The sequence below is a fragment of the Phacochoerus africanus genome, chromosome 9, assembly GCF_016906955.1.
Source record: "Phacochoerus africanus isolate WHEZ1 chromosome 9, ROS_Pafr_v1, whole genome shotgun sequence".
In the NCBI taxonomy this organism is placed as follows: domain Eukaryota; kingdom Metazoa; phylum Chordata; class Mammalia; order Artiodactyla; family Suidae; genus Phacochoerus; species Phacochoerus africanus.
Genome location: NC_062552.1, coordinates 10,054,276 through 10,078,732, shown reverse-complemented (window position 1 = coordinate 10,078,732; position 24,457 = coordinate 10,054,276). Strand labels below are relative to the sequence as shown.

Below are 24,457 nucleotides of genomic sequence, written 5' to 3'. Positions count from 1 at the left end.
CTTTTAGGGCCGCACCAGCAGCATATGGAAGTACCCAGGCTACGGGTCGAATCCGGGCTACAGCTGCCAGCCTATACCACAGCCACAGCAACACCAGACCCAAGCTGCACCTGTGACCTACACCGCAGCTTGCAGCAACGCCAGATTCTTAACCCACTGATCAAGGCCAGGGATCGAATCTGCATCCGCATGCATACTAGTCAGATTTGTTTCTGCTCAGCCATGATGGGAACTCCTGAATGTTTACTCTGTGCCAGGTTCTGGGCACTCGGTGAATAAGATGCTGTCTGTGAATTCAAAGAGCTCGGAGGACATAAAACTGTGTAGTAAGGGGAGTGTTTTAAAAAGCACTGTGGTAGGTGGGCGGAGCATCTGCTCCAGGCTGACATTGGAAGGGGTTGAAGCTGTTGGGTCAGGGACAGCTTCTCGAAGGGGAAGAGGCCAGTGGTCAGTCTTAAAAGATGAGGATGCTATAGGGGAAGAGAAGGGGCTGGGCATTACAAGGGAAAAAGCATAGAGAAGAGAATTACTCTGTATGTTTGGAGCTACAGGCAATATGGGATGGTTGGGATTTAAGTGTGTGACAAGGAGGGAACAACTGGGAAGAGATCGTGCGAAGCCTTATAGAATATTTTATTGAGCTTAGATCATCTGTAAGAGATGAGGAATCATCAGAGGATTTTAAATAGGAAGTGACCGGCTCATTTTCATCTTTGTCAGATTGCACAACTAATTGGAAGATGGATTCAGGGGGCGCAGGACTGAAAGTAGCAGCCTCATCTAGAAGGCTGTTGCAGACTCTGTAAGACGTCAAGACCTAAGGCTGGTCGGTGGTGGGGTGGAAAAGATCAGACCTGCTGTGACCTGTATGGAAGTGACCCTGACAGGATATGATGGGATGATAGAGTAATCAAGGATGACGCTGGCTTTCTAGTCCTGTTAGTTTTTTGCAGTGGACTCGATCCAGTAATGAGTGCTGGGAAGTAGTACAGTATATTTGGAGGTACGTACAAATGGCAATCATGGTCATACTGTCTGACTTCTTGTAAACCAGAAGCCAAAAATCCAGTCTTAGAGAAAGAGCAGAAGGAGGTCTTCTGGAGTTAAGGTGGCTCTGTAATCGCCACAGTTGGAGTCCAAGATTGTCACTTTCTTCTAATGTTAGAATGACCCAGCTACAGTGCTCGCTTTGGTTGTTGTCTTTTCTTTTCCTTGCTGCCTGGTTTATCCTTTCCTTCTTATTTTAAATTCCTGATAGACTTAGCACATCGGCCTAGCTAGTTGCCCCTGTCCTTAGCTGGGCGGAGCTTTTCGTTGTCTGCCGTGGTGTGAACTGGTGGTCTTCTGGTAGGTGCTAACCTGTGTTGAATCAGCTCTAGGGACATTATGAAATACAGAGTGTTTGCCTGGCACAAGGGTAGTCTGGGCCCCACTTCCTTCTGTAGGGACGGTGCCGGGGGCAGGAAGAGCTGATACATAACATCACTGACCTGAAGTTGGGAGGGAGGTTGAGGTCATGACTGATTGGTGAGTCACCTCCAGCTGGTAGTTGAAACTCAGAGTGTATGAGAGAAAGTGAAGTGAGACGAGCAGTGGGCCAAGGATGGAACCCTGAGCGACACCAGCATTAAAAGACTGGGTGGAGCCCAAGAAGGAATAGTTAAGAGGCACCTGGACAGAGGGAGGGTAGTGTCACAGAAGCTGAGCGGAGGAGTATCAGAAATGAGGAAGTGAACTTTAGTGTCAGATGCAACAGATAGGTTTAGTGAGCTGGGCACAGAAAAATTTCCACTGCATTTGGAGATGAGATTGTTGTGGCCTTAGGCAGAGCTGTTTGAATTGAGTGATGGGGGCAGACATCAGAGTAAATAGAAGGGATCAAGCAGAAATTACAGTGAATTTAGATTATTCTTGGGAAATACTGATGAGGAAAGAGGCAGTATCTGGAGGAGAATGAGGGTTAAGGCAATTTTTTTTCCTCTATTTTTTTAAAATTTTTAAATTTTTTGTCTTTTTAAAAATTTATTTTTTTAGGGCCGCACTCTCAGCTTATGGAGGTTCCCAGGCTAGGGCTCTGATTGGAGCTGTAGCTGCTGGCCTACACCACAGCCCCAGCAACGCCAGATCCTTAACCCACTGAGCGAGGCCAGGGGTTGAACCCGCAACCTCATGGTTCCTAGTTGGATTCGTTTCCACTGCGCCATGACGGGAACTCCTTCTTTTTATGGCCGCATCCACAGCATGTGAAAGTTCCTGGGCCAGGGAAAGAATCGAGCTGCAACTGTGGCAGTGCCGGATCCTTTAACCCACTGCACCAGTCTGGGGATTGAACCCACACCTCCTCAGCAACCTGCATTTGGAGTTTTAACCCACTGGGTCACAAGGGGAACTCCCAAGGCAAATTTTTTTTTTTTCCCCCCAATGGCTGATGGTGGAGTTACGTTGTAGCTGGGATTAACTTCTAACATCAATGTGTAAAACGTAAATCCACATAGTTAAAAGTATCCCTCAAAAGCCCTTTAGAAAGTACTGTATTGGAGATATTGTATCATTCCTAAGTAGGTCCTGTTTTAGTTTCGCTGTGTCGGTAAAACTGAAGTGACATAAGTGAGATGAGAGTATGATGTTTGTGCAAGGTATGACGTCCCAATAAATGTCTACAAAATTTAACATTTTAACAAGTAAGATAAATAGTAACGATACCTGGTTTTAATAGCTTAAAGTTAGGAAAAAAGTTCATTATGCTAATCACCAACCCTGGTGCATTACTGACAGTGATTTATAACACAGGCATAGAATTTTATGGAAAGCGTCTATGTTTTTAGGACACTTTGCCCTTACAGGTTGAGGAGAAGGAGAGTAAAGAGGGAAAGGATGAAAGGACTAACCCCGGAGCTTGGAGGGAGGAAAGAGGTTCAGAAGCTGAAGACGTTTGGCCTTGAAGAGGAGGGAAGTATGCACTCTTCCTTTGATGATTGTGGAGCGAGGGACGGGGGTAGACAGAGCACCTGGTGAGAGTGGAGAGTAGAGCGTGACCCCATGTGACGGAGTGTATCATGGTGGCGTCCCTTTTAAGTCCCTTTTTATGACAAAGGAAGCAAAATTGTTTGCTCACTGAGTTTGAGTAGAGGACCTAAAGTGAATGAGGACCAGGCATTGGGGGAATGGGGAGCGAGCTAACTGAAGACGTCTAAGTTGTCATCGTGGGGGACCCCAGCTGACGTCGGCAGTCCACAGTGGTGGCTGTTTGCAGGGTGGTTGGACTTGATTCAGCAAAGGCCAGCTGCCCGGAGCAGGAGCAGGAGCAGGGAAGGTGGATTATAATGTTGATTTAAGGCTGTGGTTTGGCTGGTAGGGTAAGATGGAAGGAGAGACCAGTGAGGGAAGTCAAGATGTTTGAATGATCACCACGTCGTATACTATCCTGGGAGAGGAAAAAGAAAAGAAACGAAGAAAGGGTTCTGGGAATTCGAATTCCCTGGATATTGATAAGTGCAGGAGTGAATTCTTTAGGAAGGGGAGAGGGTGGGGGGTGTGTCCTGGGGGAAGACGTCGGTATTTCCGCTGTAATGCCAGGATTGCATTGCTGGAAAAAGCTCGTGTTTTCCACAGAATTGCACACTAAAAGTAACAGGGCTTATGGGAAAAATTGGGCTGGAGCAGACCACTTAAAACCTATGGAACTTTGTAACCAGAGCACTACAAAAATATCAGTCTTAGTAAAATACAAGCCCAGTTAAATTTCCGCTGCCACTTGTGCCCAATATCACTGGCTGTTAGATCCTTCACAGCCTTCAACTCTGGGGTTTGGTCTCCTTGTTGGAGATGTTAAGTTCTTGCCAGTCGTTTAATAAAATAAAAAAAAAAAAATCTGATTCAGGGTTTAGCCCTTTTCACCATTTTTTTTTTTTTTTTTAAACAAAGAGGAAATACTTACTCTTAGCTATTTAAGTGGCTAAAATCCAGAGAAAACCTGACCGTCCCAGTTGCTGGTGAGGGTGCAGAGAGCGACAGGAGCTCTCAGTGCTGCTTGTGAGAGTGCAAAATCACAGCCACTTTGGAAGATGGTTTGGCAGTTTCTACTAAAGCTAAACATAGTTCTAGCGTATGATCCGGCAGTTGTGCTCCTTAGTATTTACCCAGCTGATTGGAAAACTTATGCCCGTGCAAAAACCTGCGTGCGAAGCTTCCTGACTTTTCTCATCATCACCAAAACCAAGAAGCAACCAAGATGTCTTTGAGTAGGTGAATGGGTAAACTGTGGTACATCCATGCAATAGACTGACACTCAGTGATAAAAAGAAGTGAGCTGTCCCTACGCACAGAGACACATACGGATCTTAAATGCACATTGCTAAGAGAAAGACTCCAGTCCGAAGAGATTACATACTGTGTGATTTCAGTTAATGTGACAGAACTCTGGAGCTAGTGAAAAGATGAGTGGTTGTCAGGGGCCTTTAAGGGGAGAAAGAGGAGAGTGAGGCAAAGAACGGGATTTTTTAGGTCAGTGGAAGTCATTCTGTATGATGCTGTAATGTGTGTTTCACAAACACATAGAATCTCAGGCCATAAAGAGTGAACCTTAATATGTACATATTTAAAAAAATCTTAGATGGGAAGGGGGAAATCCTAGGATAGGATGTAGAATGTGACAAAAGAATGTATCTTACAGATGTATGAAAGAGTCTCAGGAGGAGGGAAAGGCACTGAGGTTACTTTGTAAGTAACTTTGGAAATCTGTGGAGTTTGTAAAACTAAAAGTATTGAGTTCTTGTTGCTAAGTTGTGTCCCATGGAGATACAGATGAACAATCCTGATATACTGGGATTTAACAAGTCAGCGGACGGTGGAGGGTGGGAACTGGGTTTCTAACCATTGAAGTGGAATTTTACAGGTAGGCAAAGGGTTGTGTTAGAATGATCCATGCCGTAATGGATTAGAGTTGGGCTCAATAGTATAAACTCATGTATAGCTTAGTATGTACACGAGTGACTACATGTAAAAGTGTAAATGTGTATATATATAGGGGTTAGTATACACACATGTTACTTCCTTGCTCTTATCAGTGAGAGGGCCTAAAAGCAGTGATACCCCAGCAACAAGCGTACCTGGTACCTAGATCTTGGGTTCTAATGCCGTTTGTTCGTAAAAGGAACCAGGGCTCCTTGGAGAAATAGCCGATTCTAGGACTGGGGCAGGAAACACACAAGTTGAGCTCCCAGCATCTTGTAGTGCCAGAAAGTAACAAACAAAACCAAAAAACACATAATGGAGGTATGTCAGAGTGCCAAAGCAGCCAACTGAAAAACCTCCCGGTGACTAAACGGGGAACAGTTTGAGCAACAAAAGGAATGAAGCAGTGTGGAATTATAACCCAAAGTAGAAAGTAAACATGCATGAGATACATGAGTCCATGCCAGTATTAAAAAAGAAGAGGCCTCTTAGCACTTCTTGATCTGTATTGTACTTGCCTTTTTCCCAGATGGCTGGATATAGCAGCAAGTATAGAGTTGCTGAAGCATCAAACACAGTGTACAACAGGAAAGAAAACCCTTCTGTAGGAGTCTCAGTTTTTTTGACTTAGGGCCTTTAGTGTTTTGCTAAAATCTTCTAACTCATTCATGTCCCTGGAAAGGCTGTGTTATGACCTGAATGTCTTTATTATGCTGACATCATTCCCGTGCTTACCAAGTGCATGTGAGCTAGTTTGTATTCAGGAAATGTGTTTTATAGCAAAACAGACTATAGAGTTTAATATTTCTGAGGTGGAATAGTTTGAGGGCATGTCAGAATCCAGAGTATGGCTCTGGGAAGAGTGATTGAAATCAGAGTGGAAGTTAGAGGGAAGAAGGAGGTCCTGGAATTAAAATGCAGGAATAAGAAAAACAATCACCAAAAAAGTGTCGTGTGTGTTGATGTGCATGTAAAAAAAGGACGTTCGATGGACTCAGAGAGGTTAGAGAAAGAAGACGTGAGGAAGTAAAGCTTGAACTAGGACGGAAAGGCCAGGCAGGGCCTGGCCAGTCTGGGAAGGAAGGGCACAGCTTTCGGGGTAGCAGGGAGCAGCTGGGTCTGGCCGGTGGGGCCGGAGCCGAAGGAGGTGGAAAATGCTGAGGGAGGCCGAGATCCAACAAGGGTTTCAGAAGGTCTCTCTTTTTCTAGGCCGAATGGGAGGTACCCTACCTGTGTTGAGGGCTAGCGGTACAAGGAAGGCAGTCTTAGACGTGGCTGCATGTTGGGGGGGTGGGGGCTGGGGTGGGCTTGATTCAAGTCCTTTCTGATTCAGTCGAACACCGGCAGCAGATTGTTTGACCAGGAAGAGCTGACCTTGTTAGCCTTAGAGTTCTGAAGTAATACATGTATTTGCTTCTTGAACCATCTAGAAAGCACTTAACGGTGAAGACTGTGGGTTTTTGTATTTTTTTAACTTTTTAATTTTTTTTTGTCTTTTTGCCTTTTCTAGGGCCACTCCTGCGCGGCATATGGAGGTTCCCAGGCTAGGGGTCCAGTCGGAGCCGTAGCCACCGGCCTACGCCAGAGCCACAGCAACACGGGATCCGAGCCGCGTCTGCAACCTACACCACAGCTCACAGCAACGCCGGATCGTCAACCCACTGAGCAAGGGCAGGGACCGAACCCGCAACCTCATGGTTCCTAGTCGGATTTGTTAACCACTGCGCCACGGCAGGAACTCCGAAGACTGTGGTTTTTAAAATGCACACTTTAAAAGGGGCATTCGTGTGCGGTTGTGCTTTGGTCACCACAGAATTTAAGGTAGTAAACGTCCTGCTGATGAACAGAATTAGAAATAGGCCCTTTTGCTCTTTTAGTCCCACCTGAAAGTGGTAAGAATCCTTTTAATCTTGCATCTCAACTTTTTCCTTTAAAACTTTAAAGTTAATTTTAAAATGAAACAAATCCTTTCAACGATTTCAGAATTGTCTTTAGTGTCTTGGTAGAGCATAATGAGTATCACTGAATCTTGAAGATTTATGACCGTGTAGTTCTTCACAGTTATTTTTGCGTAATGGAAGGATGTAGAGGATTTTAATTCAGACACGGATTTAATGCATGATTCTATCAATTCGGGGCAAGTTATATAACCTCTGTAAGAATGTCTTCATTTTTAAAAATGAGGTTAAATAATACCTGTTTCACAGATGGTGACTGAGAAAAATCTGTACAAAAGCACCTAATACTTTGAGATTGTTTAGCCTCTAATATTAGTTTCCTTTCTCTTTTCCCATAGAAATAGCTAGAATAGGAGGTGGGAATACATGTGAAGTGATCCCAGAATGCTCATTGTAACCGAATCCTTCCTGTGGGTTCAGGGCTTGCTCTGAATCACGCTTCTAGAATTTAAATCCCAGCGAGAATCCTGGTTTGGGATTCTCGCTCAGCAGTACCCCCTGGGGAGAGTTTCTCCATCTTCCCTTAGCTTCCTTAACTGTGAAATGATAATAAATAGTACCTACTTCATAAGTTGTTTCGAATGTTGAAATGAATTAATATATACAGTGTGTCTATTTATTAACCATTTTTTACATTGAAGTATAATTAATGTACAGTGTTGTGTTTTAGGTGTACCGGCAAAATGACTCAGTTATACATACACATATATATGTTTTAAGGTTCTTTCCCATTATAGGTTATTACACAGTATTGAATATTGTTGCCTATGCTATACAGTGAGTCCTTGTTGTTTATCTGTTTTACATATAGTAGTATGTATATGTTAATCCCAAACTCCTAATTTATCCATTCCCCCACCCCACCCCCTTTGGTAACTTTTTGTTTTTTTGTGTGTCAATTCAATGCTCTGGAATGGTGCCTTTCCCATAGTATTAAATGTATGTCAGCTATTATCCCTAAAAGTTTTGGGATAAGGGAATCTCAAGGTATACTTAAACCGAAAATAAAGGCTGGTTGATTTAGGACTCCAGAGTTAATCAAGGTATTCTTTAGTTATTTTTAACTTTAAATTTTAAAAATGCTTTTCGTATACATGACCTTTCCCCAGGCAGCTCAATTATTTGAACGTAAGTTTACTGAAGAAAGGTGTTTTGCTGAAGTCATAATTTATTGAATGCCCGTTTTTAAAGTGTGACTAGTGTATCATTCTGCAGAATTGAGCTGTTTTTTTCTTCTTCTCCTTAGCTCAGCATAAACATTATCTGCGTGTGTTAAAGCAGTTTTGTTGGCGCCTCTATGTTGCTGCTTACATTTTTTTTTTATTTTTATTTTCCCACTGTACAGCAAGGGGATCAAGTTATCCTTACAACTGCTTACATTTTTATCTTCTAGCCAAGTGTATTGCCTCTCAGCGGTCACCAGGCTGAGAACTTCTGCCCATAACACACATGCTTAAGACCTCTGTGAGCGGCCATAGACAAGAGCAGCTGAGTTTTTTCCAGTTTCTTTTAGGCCATGTGAACATGTGCGCGTTTGCATCACAACTAAACATAACTAACTGTTTAATGGTAGGGTGTGCATTGATAATTTGGCAGAGTAAGGGAAGATATGTGTGATGGTTTTTTTTTTTTGTGGGGGTTGGGGGGCGTGGGGGAGGTGGGCTATGCCTGCAGCATGTGGAAGTTCCTGGGCTGGGGACCCACCCTGCACCACAGCAGTGACCTGAGCTGCCTCAGTGACAACACCGGCTCCCCAACCCACTTTGCCATAAGAGAACTCCCTAAGATACAACTTTTGACTTAAAGGAGGTGTTTAGTTTTAAAACCAAATTGGTAAATTTGAGAGGGGGAGTTCTGCTAGCCACGAGGGTGATTAAGTTAGAGTCCGACTGAAAGATGAATGACACAAGTTTGTATTGGGTGAAGCGTATCTAACTAGAACACCTGAGTGATGATTGCGAGCCTTGTTTCTCCTACAGACCTTTGGGGGGTTGGGGAGCCTGTCTCGCTCCCTCTCTGAGTACTTTCTGACATGCTCCTTCAGCTTCTGTCTTTAATCTTCTGGTGGTTTTATGGGTATATTTCCTCTGCTCACTGGCTTTGTTCACATGCTAGCTTTCAGGGTAATTTGTGTCTTGGGCCATGAACAGGGGAGGTGATATGAGTAAAGAAAACCCTTTGGGATTAGATTGAGGAATAGCTAATTCAGAAGTTTAAATCCATTATCTAAAGATTTCCTAAGCATGTCAGCAATAGCGTGGTGTTATATTCCTTTGTTAAAAAAGAAAAGACAACTAGAGGTTAGATATGTTTGTCTAGAGGCTGTTATTGACCAAAGCAATTTTATGGATCAGCCTTCGTATAGAATTAATGATAAGACTATGTCCAAGAACAAAATTGTGAATTCTTAAAGTAAGAAAGCTGTTTCACCAATTGAATCTAATTGTATAAAATTTCACTTAAAAATATACTCTCTGATACAGATGCTTCCGGTTTAAAAAGTATAGGCCCTTGGGAGTTCCCACTGTGGCTCAGCGGGTTATGATCCTGACTAGTATCCATGAGGATGTGGGTTCAGTCCCTGGCCTTGTTCAGTGGATTAAGGCTCAGTTGGTTAAGGATCCAGTATTGCCGTGGCTGTGGTGTAGGCCGGCAGCTATAGCTCCGATCCGACCCCTAGCCTGAGAACTTCTTTATGCCACCGGTGCAGCCCTGAAAAGCAAGAAAATAATAAAAAAATAAAATAAAAAGTAGGCCCTTTGGCAAAAAAAAAGTGCTGTTTAGGAATTTTATAAATTATATTCAAATTTAGATCTAATAAAAATAATCCTTCTCATCATGTTCTTTAATTGCAGCTTTTTGTTTCTTAAAAATACTGTCTATCTTAAAATACTTGAATTTGCATAAAGGACTGCTAGGTTCACTGTGCTTACATTCTGAAATTTTAGCAAAACTAGTAATAGTTTGAAGAGTTCCATGACTCATTTGTGCTACTTTTCATATTGGATCAGTTATGATGAAAGTTTCATTAAGTCTTTGGTTATTTGTACTGATGGGAGCAGAAATGTATATATCATTCAGAACCCATATTTGATTCTGAATTATTTGTTAAGATTTTCATTTGACTGTCTTTGTTTCTTTCTTTCCTGTTTCTCATGCAGGTCATGGCAAAACCCCAAAAGATGCAGCTTCAGTTCGTGCCACGCATCCAATACCAGCAGCCTGTGGGATTTATTATTTTGAAGTAAAAATCGTCAGTAAGGGAAGAGATGGGTGAGTGTAAATTTTGGTGGGAGAAATCATTTGCTTAAAGTTAGTTATTTTTGTTTCAATTCATAACCATTTATGATATAATTGGACAATTGGAATTTTGTGGAAATGTCGGTAATTGCAAAAATGGCATCTGAGTATTCCAGTGTAGCAGGTTGGATCTGGTTCTGCTTAATACTAGTTGAAATTAACACTTGGGTTGATGAAATTACCAAGTTTTTCTACTAGGTTTGTCAGTAAAATGGAGAATTGAAATAAAACAATAGATTATGACTCATTTTCCATGCCTTTCTTACACTGCCATTTCATTGCCATTTTCTGAATTTCTGCTGAGAAGTTAAATCTCTAAGGTAGTTAACCAGAGCTAAAAGGTGGTTCATAGATATTTTACAGGGGTAGGGGCTCAGAATTGTGGGTATAGATGAGGGAAATTGTTTGCTCACAGTTGGCGGCGAGTCCCCAGAGTTAGGATGTGGTTTAGAAGTCTCCAAATGAGATCTTCCTGTAGATGCTGGAATCAGCTTTTATATCAGCTTTTCAACTTGGGATTGTGGGGGGTGTGTGTATGTGTGTGTGTGTGTGAACATCAGAATCAGAATCACTTAGGGGATTGTTAAAAATACAGTAGTTGGGGTCTTACCCTAAAAATTCCTTAATTAGTATTTTCAGACGTAGAGCTTGGGCAAGATAGGCATTTTGAGGAAATTCCACGTGGAATTTCAGTGCATATCTCTGACTGAGAGCTAATTACCTAGAATCATTGGATCTGTCTGCTGGTATATTTCTTGATAACTTCATTGTGGGATCAGAGATCCTTTAAAGCATCTATAGAGTCATTTGTCCAGCTACTGAGATAAAATTATGAGGCTGTGTGAGTTGACCTGTAGTGGAAGTGAGTCATTTAACCCCTCATGGTGCTTCTCTTTATTTGACGTAATAAGTGCATTCAGTAGATTTTTCCTCTTTACTTGCCGAGTATCTTCAGTGTCAACAGTATGGAAAGTACAGAGTGAAACCTTGGATTCAAGGATAACTTTTTATTCAACTACCTCAGTTTTCCCAGGGTGATGAAGCCAAAGATAAAATCAGAGAATCCAAGGATAAAGTGGTTGAGAGACCCCTGATTGAAATAGGCACATGATTGTAACCATTTCTAACTCTTCTAACTCTTCTGCTGCGTACTCAGTAAGCCAGTTCTTTTTATACTTCAAGTAATATCATCAACTCCATAATGCCGGTGTTGCTCAGGATAACTCCCAGGGTTCTCTTTACCTGTCGTCCTGCATATTCTGTCTTTGCATGAGCTTGGCCTTTTGTTTTGATTGCTGCAAATACCCTGACGAGTCTCAAGTCCAAAGCTACATCGCAGGTTATTCCCTTGAGCTCTAGACCATTATATCGCACCAGATGTTTGCATTTGAATGTCCCACAGGCACTTAAATTTAGCTTGTTTAAAATCTTTTTCTCAACCCCACTTTGGTTAATGGTTTCACCATTGGTGGAAACTCAGAATTTCCTGTCTCTAACTTTCTCTGTCCATTTCTACAGTTTCTGCTTTAGTCAGATCTTAGATGTTTGTCCTCTAAATTACTAAGGTCTCCCAATTGCTCCCTGTTTTGCTCTCACGCCTGTCTGTAACTGTCATCTGTCTCCTTTCTAATACACAACTGACCTGTGTCTGTCCCTTTCTTGAGATCATTTGGTACACCTTGGCTTTAAGAATAAAATCTAAAACTTAGCAGTGTCCTTCATGATGGGACTAATACCTTTGTAATTTTTCAGTCTCATCTCTTTTTTGCCAGGTTCCCTCATCATATTTTTTTCTTGCATTTTTGATGTTGGGCATATCTGGCATGTAGTAAGATGCATGCACCGTTTGTAGTGTGTAGGTCTGTGAGTTTTGACAGTCACGTATGTCGTGTAACCATCACCTCGCCCAATCTGTAGCACAGTTCTGTCACCCCCAGAGTTCCTCCACACCCCTTTTGACCTAGGCCTTCCCCGTCTCCAGCCCCTAGCAACCACTGATTGGTTTTCTTCCTTTATTGTTTTGCCTTTTCTTGGGTGGTATATAAATAGTCTTTTAAGTCTGGCATCTTTCACTTAGTGTAACGCATTTGAGGTTCATCCCTGTTGTTACCTGTATTGGTACATCAGTCCTTGTTATCACTCATTGTGTGATGGAACCAACCAAGTTTGCTTATTTACTCTTCAGTTGAAGGATGTTGGTATTATTTCCAGTTTTTGGCGATTAGGAATGTAGCCACTGTAAACACTTATGTGCAGGTTTTTATATAAACATGAATTTTCATTGAACTTGGATAAATACCTAGGAGTGGAATTACTGGATCCTTTGTTAGGTGCGGTTTTCTTTTTTTTGTTTTGTTTTGTTTTTTTTTAACTTTATAAGAAACCGCCAAATTGTTTTGCAGAGTGGCTGTACTAGCTTGCATTCCCACCAACATTGCATAAGAGTTACTGTGGCTTTACCTCCTTGGTAGGGCTCATATTGTCAGGGTTTGTTTTGTTTTGTTTTGTTTAAATTTGTAGCCGTTCTAATAGGTATCTAGTGGTTTCTTGTTGTGGCTTTACTTTTCCCTGATGACTAATGATATTGAAGAATCCTTATCTGCCCCCCCCAAACCAAACTCAATAATTCCTTTATTTTGATTTTAAATTATTTGTCAGCAGTTGTGAAGGTGGTGAAGAAATTATCTACTTAAAAATACTGAATTGATGGAGTTCCTGTCATGGTGCAGTGGTTAACGAATCCAACTAGGAACCATGAGGTTGTGGTTCGGTCCCTGCCCTTGCTCAGTGGGTTGACGATCCGGTGTTGCTGTGAGCTGTGGTGCAGGTTGCAGATGCGGCTCGGATCACGTGTTGCTGTGGCTCTGGTGTAGGCCGGCGGCTACTGCTCCAATTAGACCCCTAGCCTGAGAACCTCCATATGCCGTGGGAGTGGCCCAACAAATAGCAAAAAGACAAAAAAAAAAAAAAAACTGAATTGACAATTCAATTGAACAGAATGCCGCTTAGCGCAGTTCTCATTTTGGCATTCACCCTGATGAAATTTAAGGTCCTTATCCCTCATTTCTTTGCTAAGCTGAGGGAGCTCTGACTGGGGCATCTAGTTAATCTCCATTTCCACTTTTCTGCCGGCTTAGGCTTGGAGAAATAAGCCCCAGAAAATAGAAAGTAGAGTATTTAACAGTTGAATCAACATAAAGTGACCCCAGAGAAGAGGGATGGAACAAACTCTTTAGGTTAGGAAATGTTGCCTAACCAGACTGGTGTCCCCTTGCCCGATGTCCTGCAAAGCCAGTCTGCTGACCAAGTTGTGGTGAAGGAAGATACAGGGTTTATTGCAGGCACCAAGCAAGGAGGATGGGTAGCCCCTGCTCAAGAGACCAGAGTCCCCAAGGGCTTTCCGGGAAGGCTTTTTAAAGGCAACGGTGGGGCGAGGATTGCAGGGCGTGTGATCCGCCTGTGGACTTTCTTCTGATTGTTTGGTGGTGAGGGTGATGTTTGGGGAATCTTAATGATCAGCCTTCTGCTTGTGCTCCGCATGGAGTCACCATCCACCACCTGCAAGGGTGGGTCTTACTTTCTGCAGAACACCTGAAAAATAGGTGTCAGATGGTTGTGTATGTTCCTTGAGGAGGAACCAGGACTCTGTTCTACAGTCGCTGCGCTGTTGTTTGAAGCGGTCATTACTTTTCTTGTTGACTACTTTTCCTTTGTTTCTGCATCCCCTCCTTCCCTAATTAGTAACTGCTTGAGTCTGCTCTTTGGAAGTCAAGGAAGGCCTAGAAGATGAAAGTCTTTTTTCTACAAACAAACATGGAAGGGTTTTTATACCCAGGAAGGCCCCTCAGGGTCATTCACCCCTTTTCTTTGAAACTCCTCAATCCTGAGGGGATGAGGGGTGGACAGGAAAGGGAATAATTTTGCGTAGAGGTTAACCATAAACTTGGCAGGGGGACTTGGTTTTAAAAATACTCTCAAGGACCTTTTCCAATCAGAATTGGCATCTGTGGAACGTGCAGTGGGCACACGGGAGGTATGTGGTGCCATTAGGTACCCTCTGTAGGGCCCTGACCGTACTTGCTGCTCGTGTTTCTAGTTCTGCATCCAGGTTCTTCCTTCCTCCTCACCTATATTCACTTTCTCTTGTCCATTTCCCCACTTGCCAAGCTTAACTAATTATTCTTCAAGTCCTAGTTTAAAGGTATGTGTTTTTTTGGTGCCACTTTCTCCTCCCCAAAATATGATTATGTTTTTATTATGGTTCCTTTGCTTTTTTGGGCAGACTGTAATTATAATATCTGTAATTGTTTTTTATTGTCTGCTTATTGGTGGTGTGTACAGATTCAGTCTGGTGTACAGCTTCAATAAGGGACTATTTTATATTTCTGTAACTGCAGTACTTAATTTTTAGCTAGCATTCATATGAATGAACAAATGAATGGATGAGAAACAGTACCTACCTCCTGAGTATTCTTGGAGAAAACTGTTGTGTTTTCTTTGGTCCAATTTTGCTTATCTCTGGTAATCTTTTTGAACAGTTTTAGATCCAACCCACTGCTTTTGGAAGGAAAGAATGAACAATTCGTTGATGGGAGAAAAGCAAGTCGTGTAGCTTATTTTGGCCAAGTAATATCTTTCTGGAGATGTATTGAAGTATATCAAGAGATATTAAAAATTCCTTCCTAAAATCCTAACGTTATTGTAAAGCCTTGACCAGAAAGCGCAACCGTTAGTTACCTTTCATTTGCAGTGATATATGCTTATCTAGGAGTTTTTTATACTTAATTTAATATTGAGAGTTCCCTGGTGGCTCAGTGGGTTAAGGATCCAGCGTCATCACTGCTGTGGCTCTTGTTCCTGCTTTGGCATGGATTTGTTCCCTGACCCTTGAACTTGCAAATTTTTTTTGAGTTTTCTTTTAAACAGTATGTTTATCCAAGATAAGGACAAGTAAAGAAATATTTGGGTCCAAAATGTCAGTTTTCTTAAGAGAAATTGTCATTGTAGCAAGTTTTCTCATGAAATGGTAAGAACTGGTTATGAATTGCTTTTCAGTTTGTTTGTGAAATGCGTGATTTCTAGGTCTGCCTTGGAAGATTAGAAATATGACTGTGATTGTTATTTTTATTTCTTCATTGCCTAAGAGGTAAGGCTTGAAGGAATTTCCTTTGAGTGAAACAAATAATAGATTTTATTTTCTGCCTTAGGTTTTCATTTCAATGAAACATAATTTTCGTGTATGTTCAGCGAAGTTTAATTTATTAGGACAGAATAGCCTGTTTTAAGTTTTTTGATTAATTTAAAAATGAATTTCTAACACATTTTGCAGCCAAAAAATTAAATCACCTTATCTGCATAAAATCATTTTTTAGGAGATGTATTTAAAGGGTATGTATTTACTTTATGATTTTGCTAATTCTTATTGCCTGTCAAGATGAACTTATAAAAGTAGCCGTGTCTCATGAATGTACTTTTAGTTCAGGAATTTCATTCAAGTTTTAAATTATGCATATTAATAGAAGCAGTGAAGATAAAGTTAGGTGTAAATGTGAGAGATAATAAATTTTTTATTTGGAACTTTTTAGAATAAGAATTTATTATGAGTGTGATATTTTTAGCTCTTCAAACAAAATGTTGATGCCATTCTGCCAGTGCGATTCAGAAGAAACCAGCAAGTAATCCCGTCTCTGTTCTGTTCCTACATGCTGCTAATAATAAAATGCAGTCTTCAGACCATTCTTTCTATTCTTCCGGCCATTCTGGCTTAGGCCGTTTTGGATTATTCCTTCGGGGAGTGGAAAAGAAAGGCCTTTCTTCCCATCTAGCTTTAAAAGGCTTTAAAAGATCTTTCCTTTTAGTTTCCATTGGCGATAAGCAACAATGGAGAAAAGGATGGAAAATATTAACAAAGACATCAAATAAGCAATATGTTTATTAATGTAACAAATATATTGAACAGGTATGTATCAGGCATTGTCAGCAGCTGCATGTTAAGAAATTATTTTATTTATCTCTAATGCATAGTGTCTAGTGGAGGACCTAACACTGAGTAGAAACTCAATACATTCATTGAATGAACTGAATGTGGGTTCTTGTCCTCAAGGAATATCAAATTCAGTATTTGGAAGGTACAGTGAGGGCAGGGCAGAGAGAAGACATAATAAGTACTTAAAGAATGAGAGAGTAGGGAGTTCCCATCGTGGCTTAGCGGAAACAAATCCAACTAATCCATGAGAATGTGGGTTCGATCTCTGGCCTCGCTCATTGGGTTAAGGATCCAATGTTGCCGTGAGCTGTGGTGTAGGTGGCAGATGTGTCTTGAATCTGGCATTGCTGTGGCTGTGGTGTAGTAGGCCAGCAGCTACAGCTCCAATTAGACCCCTAGCCTGGGAACCTCCGCATGCCACTAGTGCTGCCCTCAAAAGAATAGAGAATGAGTATCTGGGCAGACTGAGGAGAGGATGATTAATTCTAGCTCAAGGAAACAGATTCCTAAAGGAAGTAGTATTTGCCTCAGAAAATGAGTAAGAATTTGAGGCACTTTGTTGGGGGAAGACATTCTAAACTGTGACGAACGGCTGGGCTGGTCTCAGGGGAGAAATGGACCTGTATGGTGTCTTTGGCATATGGCTCAGTGTTGTTGGATCTTGAGGGCTTGTCGTGAAGAATTTATGGAAGTAAGAGTGGAATTGGAATCAGATATTAGAGGGCCTTGATGATAGTTCTGAGGGGGAACCGTCTGTGTGCAGTAGGGAGCCTTCAGTCTTCCTGAGGAGGGCAGTGAGATAGGGTCTGTTTTAGAAAAGCAGTACTGGGTGGGGATGCGATGGCAGTGCAGGAGGTGCCTAGCGATAGGAGGTAGCCTGGGGATGGATTGTATAGAGGTTAAAAGGAGAGGAGGAGGAGGAGTTAGCTTAATTTTGTTGGTCAGAGAAAGAAAAGTATGGAGGAGCTGTGAGATTTAAAACTGTGAGTTTGTTGTGACAGCAGTTCATATCTGTAACATTATTTTTCCCTGAGAACTCAGCTGGTTACGGAGGAAAGTTGAATTGTGTGGTTGCTGCAGGATGGGAAATTCTAAGTTGGGTAAGTTGCAAGAGCAGTTGTAGTAGTTGAGGTTACTGATGAGGGAGCATTTAAGTCGAGAGTTTTCGTTCAGGCTGGGTAAGGAAGGAAATCAGTAAAGAGCTGATGAAAGCAAACAAAATGGAGAAATGTGTATGCTGCTGTTGCTCGTGAGGTTTGTGAAGAGATGTGGCGTTTCGGAGGTTGGAGCTGCTGGAGAGCCAGGTGGGATGTGGCAATGAAAGAGCTTATTGTGAAGAGAGACGGGGAGATGGGGGTTTTGTGCACTGTATCCTCGGCGCGAAGAGCCGTGCCAGGCACATAGCAGATGCTGGGGGCGTGTGTGGCCTGAGTGGAGTTTGGGGGGTGGGTAACACCTTCCCTCTGCACCCCCTCGGCTCTGCCTCGTACGGAGTGTGGGTGTCTGGTGTTTATAGATGAACATAGTGAGTCTTGCATTTTGGATACTTCCTTACCTATGTTTTGAAACCCCCAGAGATGGTTGGGAGCTGCGTTTTTTGGTGGTGAGAAAAACGTTATCTAACAAAGTACCCGGTGAAAGTGGGAAAAGTGCCCTAGAGATACATAACCGTCACGTTTCTTAAAGTGTTCTTAAGTTGGTTACCTGTCTTCGGGTAGTTTAAATCCCAAACCGCATCTGCCCCTTCCTCCATCAGGTGGTGTATTACCCAGCAAAGACGTGCATTTTTTAAGAGCCTTTTTTCCAGTGGTAAGGTAATGTACTCTTAATGCAAAAGGAAAAATCAAGCAAATCCTGTGAAATAGGAAAAAGCAGAGCTATTTTTTTTAAAAAGCATCTGCTGTCCAGCACTCATACTAAACTACAGTAAACATTTTGTGGTATATTCTGCCTGCCTTTTTTTCCTTTGTTTGAAGAGATTTTAACATTAGTCTAAAAAAGAAAAATTGGTTTAATATGTATTTGAATCACAGAAAAGAGATTTTTAAAACACATTATTCTCATGTGTAGCACTACATGATATACGTTTAATTAAAAATACAGAGATGATCCCATTTTAATAAATATCTTAAAAGATAGCCATTCATTTCAATATAGTGTTAAGATTGTGTAGCTTTGTCGTAATGAATGTGTTACTTGAAATCATATTTCAGTTTTTCAGAAACGGAAAAACAGCTTGTAACAATCTGTTTGTGTTTACCTCAGATAGATTGAGTGCTTGTTCTTTGCCTGCTGTTGGAATCACTGATGTGGAAAGTAAGTGGTCCAGCATCAGAGACAGGGTCTGTTAGTGCCGGACCTTTTGATTCTTTGTGGGTGATTTGGCAGTTGGGTAGGTTTTTGGGGGAGAAGTGGTTGAGATGTTGAAAATGATGAGACTGTAGTAACTGTTGGGGATGGAAGCACAGCCTGGCGAAGAGTTGGGCTTCATCCCGGTGCTGCTGTCCCTGCCACTTAGACGCTTCAGAATCTCAGCACTTTCCCTCCCCCTTGACGTTTTCAAACACCAAGTTAATGCTGTCAACACCATGTATTACCCTGATTTTAGTTAGGATTTTGCTGCTGTTCTTTATCACAAATTTGTCCATCCATGAACCTATCATTTGTTAATGCCTTTCAGGGTGAGCGTTTCCAAATCGGCTTTTATTCATATTCTCTAATTTTACACTTGGGTCTCTTCTTACTCTGAAAGTCTGTGTCTAATGCTGTTGACTAATTTTTAATTTGCTTTGTCCTAGAATATAATGATACATTTTAAAATCAATATACCAATATTACTACTAAGAAGAATATTGAATACTGTGTGATTTTTCCTTTTTTTTCTTTTTTTTTTTTTTGTTTTTTTGCTATTTCTTTGGGCCGCTCCCACGGCATATGGAGGTTCCCAGGCTAGGGGTCGAATCGGAGCTGTAGCCATTGGCCTACGCCAGAGCCACAACAACTCGGGATCCGAGCCGCGTCTGCAACCTACACCACAGCTCACGGCAACGCCAGATCGTCAACCCACTGAGCAAGGGCAGGGACCGAACCCTCAACCTCATGGTTCCTAACCACTGTGCCACGACGGGAACTCCTGTATGATTTTTCTTAACAGTTTTTATTTATTTTTGTCTTCTATCCCACTAGGGATAGACATTCAAACTACTGTGTTTTAAAGTCAATTGAAGTAATTCTTTTCTGTTTCTGTCACCAACTTGATACATTATTAGTTTCACTTGTTTATCTTCTATTTATAGGGTTTGCTTTATTCTTTTTGATTTTTGTTTTCTTTAAGTAAAACATTAGAACATTTTCATTGTTCCCAAATTAAAACCGTAGAAGGTTTGCTTCATCCTGGTCTTCTCCCCCAAAGGAACCACTTGGACTAGTTCTTGTTTTTCATTTCATTATTTCCTTTTGAAAATATAAGCAAATGTACCATAGAGCACTGTGAACAGATCTCACAAGTAACTGGTGACCCTCTTGCTTCTAGCTAGGGGAAGTGGTTAGCTGGAGATCGGAGCGAAAGGAAACTTCATAAACATTTTTGTGACTTTTGAAATTTTTTTTTTATGATGTGGTCTCTTTGCTTTTTTTAGAGGGGGGATTAGTATATTTTTACATTTAGAAAATTACTTTATCTAATCCCTCTTTTAAAGATATTCTCTCTTGTGAGCAGTGATGAAATTAGTTATCAACATCTTCACCTTCCCTTCCCTCTTCCCTAGAGCCTTTTTTTTAATTGATTAATTTTTTTTTGGCATTTAAAAATTTGTTCCTGATTCACTTTCAGTGAAATTCACTTTGGGGGGGTTGGTGGTGTAGGTCTGTGAGTTTTGACAGATGCGTAGACCCACGTAACAATCACCCTAATCAAGATCCAGAACAACTCCCTCATCTCCCAGAATTCCCTCTTGATGCCCCTTTATAATCAAATCCTCCCCCGCACCCCTAACTCCTGGTAACCGCTGGTCTGTTTTCTATTCCTATAGTTTCTCCTTTTGAAATCAGAGTGTTGTGTGTCATATAAATGGGAAGGTCATACAAACGGAACCTTTTGAATGTGGGCTTTTTTTTTTTTTTTTTCTTCAGCATGATGCATTTGAGATTCATCCAGGTAGTCTAGTGTATCAATAGATCATTCCTTTTTTTGGTAAACTCCACCCTTATCCACTTTATTAATTGTTATATGAAAAGCACATAACATTTGCCTATACAACTCTGTTTCCTGCTTCATTTAGTATTAGTTCTCAATTCAGTGTATTTAATACTCACCACCAGATCTTATCCCAAAGCTTCTCTTAGGGTTTGGGGTTGTCTGAAGCTCATTCTTTGCTAGAGCCTAGAAAGAGCTTATGGGAATAATGTTGTTTAAGTCCTTTCTGGTTCATAACATTTGTTTGTGACCATTATGCCCGTTATATTTGAAGGTTTGACTGAATATAAAATCCCTAGCTCAGTGGGCTTGGATATCAAGTATCATTGTTAGAGTCTTATGCCATTGTTTTTTCCCTTGCAAGAAACTTAGTCTTTTGCTTGGGTGCTCGAAGAATCTTTTTCTTTCTTTCTTTCTTTCTTGCTTTCTTTCTTTCTTGCTTTCTTTCGCTTTCTTTTTCCTTTTCTTTTTACGACCATACCTGCGGCATGTGGAAGTTCTGGAGCTAGGGGTCAAATTGGAGCTACAGCTGAGGCCACAGCCACAGCTATATGGGAGCCAAGTCACATTTGTGACCTACACCACAGCTTATGGCAGTGCTGGATCCTTATTAACACTGAATGAGGATTGACCCACATCCTCATGTTGGGTTCACACCTACTGAACCACAATGGGAACGGCCAGATTTTTCTTTAAAGAAACAGTTTTAAGTCAGACAGAGAAAGACAAATATCATATGGTATCACTTATACGTGGAATCCTTAAAAAGTGATAGAAATGAAATTATTTACAAGGCAGAAATAGACTCACAGATATAGAGGACAAATTTATGGTTGCTAAAGGGGGTAATAGGGGTGGGGTGTGCGTGATAAAACTGGAGTTTGGGATTAGCATGTACATACTACTATATGTAAAATAGGTAAACTATAAGGACTTACTGTATAGAATAGAGAACTATACCCAATTTCTTATAATAATCTATAATAGAAAAGAGTTTGGAAAAGAATATATGTAAAATAACTGAATCACTTTGCTGTACATTTGAAACTAACAACATTGTAAATCAACTTCAATTTAAAAAACAGTATTAAATATGTCTTGGTGTTAAGCGTCATGTATGACTGACTGGATGTAATAGACTCAAGTCTTCTATTTCAGAAATATTTTCTTCAGTGATAATTTTCAGTATTTTCCATTTTCTGTTACACAGGTTTCTTTTGAGGGGACTCTAATTTCAAGCATATGTTGGATCTTCTTTGCCTAACTTCATTATCATTTGCTCACAAAACCTTTTTGTTTCCTTCTTTGTGGTTTAAAATTTTTCCTCCATTCTGTTTCATCTTTTCTTGGAAGGTTTGTTCATTCTTGTGTTCCATTTAGTTTGTCTTCATTTTTTTTTTGATGTAATCCCCCCCCCAGTTCTTGTATAATGCTAATAAAAACACCATTTTCTTATTTATATTAAAAAATGGTGACTTCCTATGAAAAAGTTAAGTTAGAACACTTATGGAAAGAAATGGTATTGCTGAAAAACCTTAGAGTAAAATGCACCCCAATCTTAGGTTATAGGTGTACCTCACTTGGTATGATGGATAGTACCCATAAAGCTTATAAAATTGAAATGCGAAGCAGTTTCTTACTAACTTCTCATGATTTGGAATTGCTGTTTTCATTCTTCGTCAGTTTTTCAAGATGATAAGAAATAAAGGATTTTAAATATGGATTGCAGGAGTTCCCATTGTGGTGCAGTGGTTAATGAATCCGACTAGGAACCATGAGGTTGTGGGTTCGGTCCCTGGCCTTGCTCAGTGGGTTAAGGATCCGGCGTTGCCGTGAGCTGTGGTGTAGGTTGCAGATACAGCTTGGATCCTGCATTGCTGTGGCTCTGGCGTAGGCTGGTGGCTACAGCTCCGATTCGACCCCTCGCCTAGGAACCTCCATATGCCAAGGGAGTGGCCCTAGAAAAGGCAAAAAGACAAAAAAATGGATGGCAATATAAAGAATTTTATTAACCAAAAACTTCACTTTATTGGAGTAATAAATAATTTATTTATTTTTTTTTTTTGTCTTTTTGCTATTTCTTTGGGCTGCTCCCACGGCATATGGAGGTTCCCAGGCTAGGGGTCTAATCGGAGCTGTAGCCGCCAGCCTACACCAGAGCCACAGCAACGCGGGATCTGAGCCATGTCTGCGACCTACACCACAGCTCACCGCAACGCCGGATCGTTAACCCACTGAGCAAGGGCAGGGACTGAACCCGCAACCTCATGGTTCCTAGTCGGATTCGTTAACCACTGCGCCACGACGGGAACTCCGAGTCATAAATAATTTATTTATGCCTAGATGAAAAGTAGGATGTGTTTTATACCTATAATGTGATAAATTATTTTCCTCACTCTACATTTAAAACTGTAACAGGCTACTTTAAAAAACTGATATGTTGTTATCTGATACACATCAGATTCTTTGACAAAGGGTTATTAAGAGGAACTCTCAAACTAGTGTTCCGCTTTTATTGATCTTAGAGTTTTATTGTCTTAATTAAAAAGGCAGGATAAATGAATAGGTACTTAAAGTCCATCTTAGTAAACATAGCCAGGCCTTAATTTAAGATATTGATATTTATATAGCTATTTGAGAGGTAATGGGAGAAACACACAACTCAGGGGTTGATGTATATTATTGTGGCCTTTGCTGAGGCAAGAAGTAGAGCCTGTTAGTTTTTGGTTTCTGTGATTCTTCTGCTTTGGGAGAAATGGGGGAGGGGATCCTTAACCCAGTGAGCGAGGCCAGGGGTCGAACCTGCCTCCTCATGGATACTAGTCAGATTGGTTTCTGCTGAGCCACCACGGGAACTCCTAATTTGTACTATTTAGATGTGCATATTCTTGAATTCCTTTTGCATATTAATAGAGGCTGATCTAAGACTGTGCATGTTGGATATAGTGTGGTAAAGTCATTGGGACCAGCAGAGGCTTGGAAGGACGTTTATTATACTCATGGGACCCGGAGGGGGTTATGAATGCGGCTCAGGGTCACAGGGAAGCACCAGGTCTCAGTCAGGTGGGAGAAGAAGGTAGGGGAAGGTGAGGCTGAGCAGGGGTGGATGGTGTCAAATTGACTGCTTTGAATGATATCGGCCGGCTTTGGGCGGTCTCCAGTTATCTGGTACCTGATCTGAGATGATGTGGGGTGGGAAATGCTGTTTTAGGTGTGAGAGTAAAATAAGGAGATTGGGGCTGTGGACTCAGAATCGATTGGTTTGTGTGTGGGAGGCATGTTCCTGGCCAAGTCCTTTGCTCGCTCATAGGAAAGGGCAATCTCTCTGACCAGCAAGTTTTTTAAGATGTCAGGACTTTGTATGAAACACAGAAAATAGAAAACATGACTAGTACAGTGGCCAAGTGAAGTTGTATCTGATTACTCTGTCATATAGTTTGTGATATGTTTATGATCTTAGCTTTCTGGATAGTTGCTTTGTTTGCTTTTTCATAAGTTTTTAAAACCTTTTAGTTGGTGATTACTTTTTTGGTTTTTTGACCCTAAAATATGAATCTTTGAAACAGCTGATTAAATTATTTTCCACAGGAGGACCTGCAACTTTAATGGTTTTGATTTAATGGTAATGATTTAATGTTATAGCACTACTCTAGGGACCACTAGTTTGGTATATATCAGCAGTTCACTTTTTTTTTTTTTTTTGGTGATGCCTGAGGCATGCAGAGATGCCTGGGCCAGGGATCAAACCCACGCCACAGTAGTGGCAATGCTGGATCCTTAACCCACTGAGCCACCAGGGAACTATAGCAGTTCACTTTTTTTTTTTCCCTTTTTACTGCTGTACCTGTGGCACATGGACAATCCCAGGCTAGGGGTTGAATTGGAACTGCAGCTGCAGCCACAGAAACATGGAATCCAAGCTGCATCTGCAACCTACACCGCAGCTTGTGGCAACGCCTGATTCTTAACCCACTGAGTGAGGCCAGGGATTGAATCTGCATCCACATGGACACTATGTCAGGTTCTTAACCCACTGAGCCATGGTGGGAATCATTTTAATGATTC

The 24,457-nt window shown here is 41.3% G+C and overlaps 1 protein-coding gene across 1 annotated transcript in view; it reads left to right on the top strand.

Annotated features, from left to right (window-relative positions):
- Positions 1–24,457, top strand: part of RANBP9 (RAN binding protein 9) — an 81,395-nt gene that overhangs the window by 4,597 nt on the left and 52,341 nt on the right. The window contains exon 2 of the mRNA XM_047796390.1: positions 10,073–10,184. Within this exon, the coding sequence (XP_047652346.1) occupies positions 10,073–10,184 (112 nt within the window). The remainder of the gene's footprint in view (positions 1–10,072; positions 10,185–24,457) is intronic.